This window comes from Electrona antarctica, assembly GCF_951216825.1.
Source record: "Electrona antarctica genome assembly, contig: scaffold_102, whole genome shotgun sequence".
NCBI lineage: Eukaryota > Metazoa > Chordata > Actinopteri > Myctophiformes > Myctophidae > Electrona > Electrona antarctica.
In genome coordinates, this window is record NW_027637800.1 from 332,620 (window position 1) to 345,119 (window position 12,500).

General features: G+C 44.9%; 1 protein-coding gene across 1 annotated transcript in view; it reads right to left on the reverse strand.

Moving 5' to 3' along the window:
* supt5h (SPT5 homolog, DSIF elongation factor subunit) overlaps positions 1 to 12,500 on the reverse strand; it is a 102,892-nt gene that overhangs the window by 65,520 nt on the left and 24,872 nt on the right. Inside the window, exon 5 of the mRNA XM_079531537.1 lies at positions 4,116 to 4,184. Coding sequence (XP_079387663.1) covers positions 4,116 to 4,184 — 69 coding nt within the window. The remainder of the gene's footprint in view (positions 1 to 4,115; positions 4,185 to 12,500) is intronic.

Consider the following 12,500-nt stretch of genomic DNA (forward strand, 5'->3'; position numbering starts at 1 on the left):
CTCTTCAATAGTTTATTTAGTTTTAGTCATAGTCTCTTCAATAGTTTATTTAGTTTTAGTCACAGTCTCTTCAATAGTTTATTTAGTTTTAGTCACAGTCTCTTCAATAGTTTATTTAGTTTTAGTCATAGTCTCTTCAATAGTTTATTTAGTTTTAGTCACAGTCTCTTGAATAGTTTATTTAGTTTTAGTCATAGTCTCTTCAATAGTTTATTTAGTTTTAGTCATAGTCTCTTCAATAGTTTATTTAGTTTTAGTCACAGTCTCTTCAATAGTTTATTTAGTTTTAGTCACAGTCTCTTCAATAGTTTATTTAGTTTTAGTCATAGTCTCTTCAATAGTTTATTTAGTTTTAGTCACAGTCTCTTCAATAGTTTATTTAGTTTTAGTCATAGTCTCTTCAATAGTTTATTTAGTTTTAGTCACAGTCTCTTCAATAGTTTATTTAGTTTTAGTCACAGTCTCTTCAATAGTTTATTTAGTTTTAGTCATAGTCTCTTCAATAGTTTATTTAGTTTTAGTCACAGTCTCTTCAATAGTTTATTTAGTTTTAGTCATAGTCTCTTCAATAGTTTATTTAGTTTTAGTCACAGTCTCTTCAATAGTTTATTTAGTTTTAGTCATAGTCTCTTCAATAGTTTATTTAGTTTTAGTCACAGTCTCTTCAATAGTTTATTTAGTTTTAGTCACAGTCTCTTCAATAGTTTATTTAGTTTTAGTCACAGTCTCTTCAATAGTTTATTTAGTTTTAGTCATAGTCTCTTCAATAGTTTATTTAGTTTTAGTCACAGTCTCTTCAATAGTTTATTTAGTTTTAGTCATAGTCTCTTCAATAGTTTATTTAGTTTTAGTCACAGTCTCTTCAATAGTTTATTTAGTTTTAGTCACAGTCTCTTCAATAGTTTATTTAGTTTTAGTCACAGTCTCTTCAATAGTTTATTTAGTTTTAGTCATAGTCTCTTCAATAGTTTATTTAGTTTTAGTCACAGTCTCTTCAATAGTTTATTTAGTTTTAGTCATAGTCTCTTGAATAGTTTATTTAGTTTTAGTCATAGTCTCTTCAATAGTTTATTTAGTTTTAGTCATAGTCTCTTCAATAGTTTATTTAGTTTTAGTCGTAGTCTCTTCAATAGTTTATTTAGTTTTAGTCATAGTCTCTTCAATAGTTTATTTAGTTTTAGTCATAGTCTCTTCAATAGTTTATTTAGTTTTAGTCATAGTCTCTTCAATAGTTTATTTAGTTTTAGTCATAGTCTCTTCAATAGTTTATTTAGTTTTAGTCGTAGTCTCTTCAATAGTTTATTTAGTTTTAGTCATAGTCTCAATAGTTTATTTAGTTTTAGTCGTAGTCTCTTCAATAGTTTTAGTTTTAGTCATAGTCTCAATAGGTTATTTAGTTTTAGTCGTAGTCTCTTCAATAGTTTTAGTCATAGTCTCTTCAATAGTTTATTTAGTTTTAGTCATAGTCTCTTCAATAGTTTATTTAGTTTTAGTCGTAGTCACTTCAATAGGTTATTTAGTTTTAGTCGTAGTCTCAATAGTTTATTTAGTTTTAGTCGTAGTCTCTTCAATAGTTTATTTAGTTTTAGTCGTAGTCTCTTCAATAGTTTATTTAGTTTTAGTCGTAGTCTCTTCAATAGTTTATTTAGTTTTAGTCGCAGTCTCTTCAATAGTTTATTTAGTTTTAGTCATAGTCTCTTCAATAGTTTATTTAGTTTTAGTCATAGTCTCTTCAATAGTTTATTTAGTTTTAGTCGTAGTCACTTCAATAGGTTATTTAGTTTTAGTCGTAGTCTCAATAGTTTATTTAGTTTTAGTCGTAGTCTCTTCAATAGTTTATTTAGTTTTAGTCGTAGTCTCTTCAATAGTTTATTTAGTTTTAGTCGTAGTCTCTTCAATAGTTTATTTAGTTTTAGTCGCAGTCTCTTCAATAGTTTATTTAGTTTTAGTCGTAGTCTCTTCAATAGTTTATTTAGTTTTAGTCATAGTCTCTTCAATAGTTTATTTAGTTTTAGTCGTAGTCTCTTCAATAGTTTATTTAGTTTTAGTCGCAGTCTCTTCAATAGTTTATTTAGTTTTAGTCATAGTCTCTTCAATAGTTTATTTAGTTTTAGTCGTAGTCTCTTCAATAGGTTATTTAGTTTTAGTCATAGTCTCTTCAATAGGTTATTTAGTTTTAGTCATAGTCTCTTCAATAGTTTATTTAGTTTTAGTCATAGTCTCTTCAATAGTTTATTTAGTTTTAGTCGTAGTCTCTTCAATAGGTTATTTAGTTTTAGTCATAGTCTCTTCAATAGGTTATTTAGTTTTAGTCATAGTCTCTTCAATAGGTTATTTAGTTTTAGTCATAGTCTCAATAGTTTATTTAGTTTTAGTCATAGTCTCAATAGTTTTAGTTTTAGTCATAGTCTCAATAGTTTTAGTTTTAGTCATAGTCTCTTCAATAGTTTTAGTTTTAGTCAGTCTCTTTCATTGCAGCGTGGATCAGTGTTGATTTCATCGACTAAAACTAAGACGCGACGCCTTGTGAGCTTGTAGAGCTCGTAGAGCTCGTAGAGCTCGTAGAGCTCGTAGAGCTGGTAGAGCTGGTAGAGCTCGTAGAGCTGGTAGAGCTCGTAGAGCTGGTAGAGCTGGTAGAGCTGGTAGAGCTCGTAGAGCTGGTAGAGCTCGTAGAGCTGGTAGAGCTGGTAGAGCTGGTAGAGCTCGTAGAGCTCGTAGAGCTGGTAGAGCTGGTAGAGCTGGTAGAGCTGGTAGAGCTCGTAGAGCTGGTAGAGCTCGTAGAGCTGGTAGAGCTGGTAGAGCTCGTAGAGCTGGTAGAGCTGGTAGAGCTGGTAGAGCTCGTAGAGCTGGTAGAGCTGGTAGAGCTCGTAGAGCTGGTAGAGCTGGTAGAGCTGGTAGAGCTGGTAGAGCTCGTAGAGCTGGTAGAGCTGGTAGAGCTGGTAGAGCTCGTAGAGCTGGTAGAGCTGGTAGAGCTCGTAGAGCTGGTAGAGCTGGTAGAGCTGGTAGAGCTCGTAGAGCTGGTAGAGCTGGTAGAGCTGGTAGAGCTCGTAGAGCTGGTAGAGCTGGTAGAGCTCGTAGAGCTGGTAGAGCTCGTAGAGCTCGTAGAGCTGGTAGAGCTCGTAGAGCTGGTAGAGCTTGTAGAGCTCGTAGAGCTGGTAGAGCTGGTAGAGCTCGTAGAGCTCGTAGAGCTGGTAGAGCTCGTAGAGCTCGTAGAGCTCGTAGAGCTCGTAGAGCGGCTATTTTCAGCAAGTGTAAAAACAGCCATCAAGGCGGATACTTTTTTGCCGACAAAACAACAACTGTAGATTTAGTCGACTGAAATGGAAGTGGAGTAGAAGTAAGAAATATGGGGGTGTATGTGTGGGCGTGTGCGTCTGTACGTGTGCGTACGTCCGTGCGTGCGTGTGGTCTGTACATGCGTGTGCGTACGTGCGTGCGTGAGGTCTGTACGTGCGTGTGGTCTGTACGTGCGTGTGCGTGCGTGTGGTCTGTACGTGCGTGTGGTCTGTGCGTGCGTGTGGTATGTACGTGCGTGTGGTCTGTACGTGCGTGTGGTCTGTGCGTGCGTGTGGTCTGTGCGTGCGTGTGGTCTGTACGTGCGTGTGGTCTGTACGTGCGTGTGGTCTGTACGTGCGTGTGGTCTGTACGTGCGTGTGGTCTGTGCGTGCGTGTGGTCTGTACGTGCGTGTGGTCTGTGCGTGCGTGTGGTCTGTACGTGCGTGTGGTCTGTGCGTGCGTGTGGTCTGTACGTGCGTGTGCGTACGTCTGTGCGTGCGTGCGGTCTGTACGTGCGTGTGGTCTGTTTGTGCGTGTGCGTACGTCCGTGCGTGCGTGCGGTCTGTTTGTGCGTGTGCGTACGTCCGTACGTGCGTGTGGTCTGTTTGTGCGTGTGCGTACGTCCGTGCGTGCGTGCGGTCTGTACGTGCGTGTGGTCTGTACGTGCGTGTGCGTACGTCCGTGCGTGCGTGTGGTCTGTACGTGCGTGTGGTCTGTACGTGCGTGTGCGTACGTCCGTGCGTGCGTGTGGTCTGTACGTGCGTGTGCGTACGTCCGTGCGTGTGGTCTGTACGTGCGCGTGCATACGTCCGTGCGTGCGTGCGTAGATAGATACTCACTTCTCCCCTCCAGATGACTTGGCGTATTTCCTCATGTAGTATTCACCCAGAGCTTCTTCTCTGGAGTCTCTGAAAAAGTCAAAAATCACACCCATGTGAAGTGAGGGGCGCTCTTATCACCCGTGTGAAGTGAGGGGCGCTCTTATCACCCGTGTGACGTTGAGTTGAATCTTTATTTCAGTCATTTAACCCATTTAGACCTGAGGATGATTCTACAAATACCTTCTAAATCCTGACGGTTTACTGACAACCCCCATGTTTCTGTGTCAGTCGTTCTCAAACATTTTACAATTTACAATGTAGGCATTTATCAGACGCTCTTAATCCAGAGCGACTTACATTAAGCAATAACAAAAAGCATGGCAACACATCACATACATAAAAAAAGTAGTTATCATGAAACATGCGTAAGCTAAGAACGTAACCGTGGAATATCTATATAATGAAACTATATATAAACGATACATACTATCTATTATACAAGTGAAAACATGTGCGCAACACAATACCCAAAGTCACCAGCTACTACGTCACTGAGACGCTGGGTGCCGAAGCCGAAGCAGCAGCAACACACACTGCAACAACACACTAAGACGTCACAGCCTTACCCTCCGTGTCGATCCACGGCTATCTCCTCATGTCGCGCCGCACGGCCACACTCAACACCACCCGCGTAAAAACTGTCATTGCACTGCCACTAAAGCCGCCTCCCGTCCAGACTCACAAACAATATCAACATCAATAATAAACACAAACACGCCACAAGCACCGACACCCCCGCCTAATTTGTTGCCACGTCTATGAAAACAAGCACAGGAACAATGCCATTCAACACGCTACTTACACACACTACCACTCGCTTACAATACGCGGACCTGGCAACACTACATTCCCTCTCCCATTTGCTCAAAGCCCACCACGTCACCCACACACACACATACCAAAACAACGTAGAAGAAGAAGAACTACACACTGCACACACTGATTCTAACTTGGACAGTTACAATAATGCTAACACGACCGCGTCGACACCTGGCGTGGTACAAGCGGGACAAACCGAGGCGCATATATGGATACGAACAACAACAGCAACACTACACGCACACGCGCGCGCTGCAACAACAAACAGCTACGTACAGTGTGTGTGTGTGTGCGTGCGTGCGTGCGCGGGGGGGGGGGGATTTTGGATCGCCTCGCGATGCAGCGAAAATGGCACTACACTACACAGGGCTCGACAGTGCGACTAGGTACTCGCATTTGCGACTTCAAATATCACCGTGCGAGTTGTAACATTCACTTTGTAGCACCGGTGCGACTACACAATCCGATCTTTAAAGCTAAAAGTTGCGCAGTTTACATCCAACAGAATGTGTCACTCTCTCGGTTCTGCACCGCTGCTGGAGAAGTATAGCACTGTCGAAGGCAGCGCAACTAATCCCCCCCCCCCCCCCCCCCACACACCCCAGAGAGGGAGGAGAGAGAAGAGAGCAGGAGAGAGAGAGAACACACGTGAGTCCTGCAAATTATATTGACCCAATATTATTTTGTACAACCTAGCAAAGCATAAGATATGATGGTTTGGACAATAGGCTGGTCTCTCTTTTTACAAGACATAAGCCATTGCATACAGGTTCTCAACCTTTTTAATTTCAAGGACCCCCATAACTCTTAGAGTAAAACCAAATGGACCCATAACAGTCCCATTTCATTCCATTTGTACAGTATCAGAGTTAGAAGTTATAAAACAGTCCATTTGGTTCCATTTGTACACTCTCACAGTTACAGACCTGTAGGGTCCACTTGGTTCCATTTGTACACTCTCAGAGTTACAGACCTATAATGGGTCCATTTGGAACCCCCTCAAGGAACCATGAGGGTCCCTGGATCACACCTTTGAGAGCCACTGCTTTAAATAAATACATAACTAATATAGAGCATATTTGATCAATTTATTGTTAGCCTATAGATTATTTTGACATCTGATTTTAACATAACCGCCCACGCACGACACATGCACGCGCATGTGCACATCCACATGCACGCGCGTGCGCATGTGTCCTCTTTTTGGTCATTCAGAATATGGTATGCCTACACAGTTAAAATAATGCAAACACGAAAATTGCGCCAACGACTGCGTCGACACCTGGCGTGGAACAAACGGGACGAACCGAGGCGCATATATGGATAAGAACAACAACACTACACGCGCGCACGCGCTGCAACACAAAACAGCTGCATAAAACGCGTGTCACTGTGGACTTCTGTATCTGTGGACTTCTGTATCGCAACGCGGGGCAACGCAACTCTGGGATGAGCGGGCCAAAGGCCCGCGAAATTCTAGTACTATACATATGTACTATAAAAGTGCTATAGTATAATATAGTATAGTATGCATAGTTTATACATAGTTTCATTTTCATGTCAAGGACCCCCAAAAATATGTAATTGGCCGCTGGCACCTATCTGAAAATATGTTGTTCCAGGGACCCCCAAGAAGCAAAGATTTGAGTTAAAAATGTTCGCTCTGAAAGTGTGTGTGTGTGTGTGTGTGTGTGTGTGTGTGTGTGTGTGTGTGTGTGTGTGTGTGTAGCATAACATAATTCTTAAAACACCAAAAGGGGTTCCCGCCCCGAATGGGTTAAAAACAAAACGGTGGTTAATAGGGATGGGTATCGTTTGGATTGTTTCGAGTCTGGTACCGATTTCCGGTTCTGCTTATCGATTCCGGTTCTGCTTATCGATTGCGGTTCTGCTTATCGATTCCGGTTCTGCTTATCGATTCCGGTTCTGCTTAACGATTCCGGTTCTGCTTATCGATTCCGGTTCTTAACGGTTCCCTATTTCGGTTCCAAAATGGTATAAAATAACTTAAATGAGGTCAAATGTTTATTTAACAAAAAAGCTCAATGTCAATTTAAGACATGTATAATGAATAGTGTAACATCCTCTCCTTTATTGAGCCATTTGTGGATAATAGTGATTCTTTTAAATATAATATCTATATAATATCTATTCTGCATTTACCCAGGGCAAATTACTTTTTCGGATTTTCTGACTTGATCTGGCCTGTTAACATTTTCATAGACCTGGTTGCACGAAATGTGGCAACCGTCAAAGCTAGTCCTAGAAGTTTGTTTTGGTTGTGATGCATGGATGATGGCATCATGATGCTACCGCACAGACCACACAGACTACCGCGGAGGCGCGGACCCCCACGCAGACTATCGCGGACCCCCACGCAGACTATCGCGGACCTCCGCGGGGGTCCGCGCCGACCTCCGCGGGGGTCCGCGTCGACCTCCGCGGGGCTCCACGCCGACCTCCGCGGGGGTCCGCGCCTCCGCGGTAGTCTGTGTGGGGGTCCGCGGATAAGGGGGGTCCCCGCGGAGGAGTCTAGTCCATTTATTTTTAGAAAAGGGTCCTTTGGTTCCATTTGAAGCAGGCTTACAGTTACAGAGACCCATGCTCCCAGACCCAACTTTGAGAATAGATTAACGGCGATATTTTTTTTATCGTGCTCTCTCTCTCTCTCTCTCTCTCTCTCTCTCTCTCTCTCTCTTCCTCTCTCGTCAAGGCGCTAGACACCTGTCCTCTCTTAAAAGTTTCCTCCCATAAACTTCACTTGAAAATTACGTTTAAGAAACTTTAATAATGAAGCTTCTCTGCTTCAGTGCCAGACACAGCGTGTCTCTGTCTCTAGACTAAACTAAACTGTAATAATGATGTTGCTTCTCTGCTTCAGTGCCAGGCACAGTGTCTCTGTCTCTAGACTAAACTAAACTGTAATAATGATGTTGCTTCTCTGCTTCAGTGCCAGGCACAGCGTCTCTCTGTCTCTAGACTCCTCCACAACTAACTCCATGCAGAGAGATAGCTCCAGGCACGTTGTAATGGGTGCCCGGGGGTACCCAGTCACGTTGTAATGGGTACCCGGTACCCAGGCACGTTGTAATGGGTGCCCGGGGGTACCCAGGCACGTTGTAATGGTTGCCCGGGGGTACCCAGGCACGTTGTAATGGGTGCCCGGGGGTACCCAGGCACGTTGTAATGGGTGCCCGGGGGTACCCAGGCACGTTGTAATGGGTACCCGGTACCCAGGCACGTTGTAATGGGTGCCCGGTACCCAGGCACGTTGTAATGGGTGCCCGGGGGTACCCAGGCATGTTGTAATGGGTGCCCGGGGGTACCCAGGCACGTTGTAATGGGTGCCCGGGGGTACCCAGGCACGTTGTAATGGGTGCCCGGGGGTACCCAGGCACGTTGTAATGGGTACCCGGGGGAGGCACGTTGTAATGGGTGCCCGGGGGTACCCAGGCACGTTGTAATGGGTGCCCGGGGGTACCCAGGCATGTTGTAATGGGTGCCCGGGGGTACCCAGGCACGTTGTAATGGGTGCCCGGGGGTACCCAGGCATGTTGTAATGGGTGCCCGGGGGTACCCAGGCATGTTGTAATGGGTGCCCGGGGGTACCCAGGCACGTTATAATGGGTACCCGGGGGAGGCACGTTGTAATGGGTGCCCGGGGGTACCCAGGCACGTTGTAATGGGTGCCCGGGGGTACCCAGGCACGTTGTAATGGGTGCCCGGGGGTACCCAGGCACGTTATAATGGGTACCCGGGGGTACCCAGGCACGTTGTAATGGGTACCCGGGGGTACCCAGGCACGTTATAATGGGTACCCGGGGGTACCCAGGCACGTTATAATGGGTACCCGGGGGTACCCAGGCACGTTGTAATGGGTGCCCGGGGGTACCCAGGCACGTTATAATGGGTACCCGGGGGTACCCAGGCACGTTGTAATGGGTGCCCGGGGGTACCCAGGCACGTTGTAATGGGTGCCCGGGGGTACCCAGGCACGTTGTAATGGGTGCCCGGGGGTACCCAGGCACATTGTAATGGGTGCCCGGGGGTACCCAGGTACGTTGTAATGGGTGCCCGGGGGTACCCAGGCACGTTGTAATGGGTACCCGGGGGTACCCAGGCACGTTCGGTTCGGTGCATACTTGGTCCCACCCCTAACAATCTTCTGGTTAGGGCATGGCACAGATTAAAAAAATCTTCTCTTATTATATGGGGGTCCTTGGCATATCCTTTTAAAGGGGCGTTGTTAGGTGCTGGCACACTACACAGTCTCTAATCATAATGTATCATTTGTTTATCTGTCGATCATCTATCAGTGCACTAATCTGTCTTTCTTCTGTTGTATAGTGCCTATGACATAATACATTGCTGACCTCTGCTGGTCTAATGATACAAAAAGGCCCTCGACAATGCCAGAGCCACCTATTATTCATCCCTAATAGAGGAAAACAAAAGTAACCCCAAGTTCCTTTTTGACACTCACACAAAACTGACAAAAAGTAATGATTCCACTGATCCACTATCAGAGATCAAATTGATCTACAACTACTCTCGGCCCCCACTGGACTGCCCCCAAATATGGTGGTCCCAGAGATGGCCGCACACCCAAATATATATATGGACAGGTTCTCCCCAATCGAGCTCTCTGATTTCACTTCAATGATAACTTCCTCAAAATCAACGACATGTCCCCTGGATCCAGTTCCAACTAGATTACTCAAAGAGGTCCTGCCCCCGGTTGGTACATCCCTGCTCAATATGATCAATAAGCCTACTCTTGACTCAGGCATTTTAGCTAACTATAGACCCATATCAAAGCTTCCATTTCTCTCCAAAATCCTCGAGAAAGCAGTCGCCAAACAGTTATGTGACTTTCTACATAACAATATATTCGAAGGCTTTCAGTCAGGCTTCAGAGCTAACCATAGCACTGAGACGGCATTGCTGAGAGTTTCAAATGACCTCCTGACTGCAGCAGATAATAACCTCCTCTCTGTACTGGTATTGCTGGACCTTAGTGCTGCATTCGACACTATTGACCACCACATCCTGCTACAGAGACTGGAGCACCTGGTTGGCATCAAGGATGTCGCACTGAAATGGTTCGAGTCCTATCTGTCTGACCGATTTCAGTTTGTTAATGTCAATGATGGATCCTCAACACGTGAAAAGGTCAAATACGGAGTTCCACAAGGCTCTGTGCTTGGACCAATACTTTTCTCTTTATATATGCTCCCTCTGGGTAACATCATCAGGGAACACTCTATAGATTTCCACTGTTACGCGGACGACACTCAACTATATCTATCGATGAAACCGAACGAAACGGACCAACTAGTCAAACTTCAAGCATGTCTTAAAGACATAAAGAGTTGGATGACCCGTAATTACCTACTCCTCAACTCCGACAAAACGGAAGTTATCATTATTGGCCCTAAGCCCCTAAGAGACAAACTAGCCGACGAGAACTTTTCCCTAGATGGCATTACATTGGCCTCCAAGGCCACTGTAAAGAATCTGGGAGTTATCTTTGATCAAGATATGTCCTTCAAATCTCACATCAAACAAATCTCAAATCCTTTTTTCACCTGCGTAATATTGCAAAGGTTAGGCACATCCTGTCCAAAAATGACGCAGAAAAACTTTGCACGCATTTGTTACCTCAAGGCTGGACTACTGCAACTCGCTATTGTCAGGCTGCCCAAGTAAGTCTCTGAAAAGCCTACAGCTAGTTCAAAATGCTGCGGCGCGTGTGCTGACAGGTACCAGAAGAAGAGACCATATCACTCCTGCACTGGCCTCTCTACACTGGCTCCCGGTTAAATACAGAATAGAGTTCAAAATCCTTCTCCTCACCTACAAAGCTCTCAATGGTCAGGCACCACAATAGCTCAAAGAACTCATCGATCCCTACAAACCAAATAGAAGACCAATGCGTTTACAGTATGCAAAAATGCTTACTGTCCCAAAAAATATCAAAAGTTACAATAGGAGGCAGGGCGTTTAGGTCCCAGGCACCTCAGCTGTGGAACCTTCTCCCGGCTTCGGTCCGTGGGGCTGACACGCTCTGCACATTCAAGACTAGGTTGAAAACCTCTCTACGACAAAGCCTATAGCTAGACTTGTCTCCAGTACTCGCTCACCCGATAAAGTCATAAGGGTGAGAACTGAGTAAGGGGAACCTCCCACCAAACCCTGCACCTGTGTTGTGTCTCTGCTAAATACCACAATTGTACATTGTTTGTGTGGGTTTGTCTCCCAGCAGTGCTTGTAATATACACTGTATAGGCTCCAGTAAGGCCTGCCACTAATCCAACTCCTTCCCCGGAGTCTCTTTTTGTCCTCCACTTCGCAGTTCCGTGGACCTCTAATATTAACCCCCAACTGACTGCCGAGTGTGACCGTGGACCAGGCCGTGGACCAGGCCACTTCATGGAGCCCAGCAGTCTCCCAGCAGTTCTTGTAATATACACTGTATAGGCTCTAGTAAGGCCTGCCACTAACCCAACATCCGGGGAATCCTTCCCCGGAGTCTCTTTTTGTCCTCCACTTCGCAGTTCCGTGGACCTCTAATATTAACCCCCAACTGACTGCCGAGTGTGACCGTGGACCAGGCCACTTCATGGAGCCCACCAGAAGTGTGACCGTGGACCCGGCCTCACAGTGCACGACCTGGACCAGATGTGGACCAGGCCCCTCCATGGAGCCCACCCTGTCTATCTCTCTTCTCTTCTTTCTTCCTATTCCCCTCTACCCTCCCCCCCCTCTCCGCCGACACGGTCGAGGCAGATGGCCGCCCACCCTAGAGTCGGGTTCTGCCCGACGTTTCTTCCTAAAGGGGAGTTTTTCGTTACCATTGTCGCAATATTGCTTGCTCTGGGTGGATCTTTGTTGGTTGTAAAGTGTCTTGAGACACCTTGTTGTGATTTGACACTTTAATAAAATTGAATTGAATTGAATTAATGAGACACCTGTCAATCACCTGATGGCCCTGGCTGCCACACCCTGTGTCAGCTGGTCCCTGATTGGCTGCCACACCCTGTGTTAGCTGGTCCCTGATTGGCTGCCACACCCTGTGTCAGCTGGTCCCTGATTGAGTGATTAGCATTTTTTCCATAGACATTTCTTAAAGTATTTATTTAAAGACGGTTACGCCGCGGACAAAGCCAACTCGAGTCGTGACAACTCATAACACAAACAATATTTTGGACCAAACAAATAATTACAAAGAAGAAAAAATAAAAAACAACAAAGAAAGTGTGCATAGCTCCCCAGGCTCCCCCACTTATTAGTTTACCAGCCCATATCTTTGTTTGTTAGGATGCCTAGTTAGGTCTTGAGTTTATCATTTATTATTGTTTCGGCATTTAAGTTAACCCTTCATTGATTGAGCTATTCAGTGTTTCCTTGTGTGTTGCATTCCTGGCTTGTTTGGGGTTCAGTGTCTATTTATTGCCCGATTTCAATTTTAAATAAATTTGATATATTTTTGGTAAAATTTGAAACCTGACTTTGTGTCCTTAT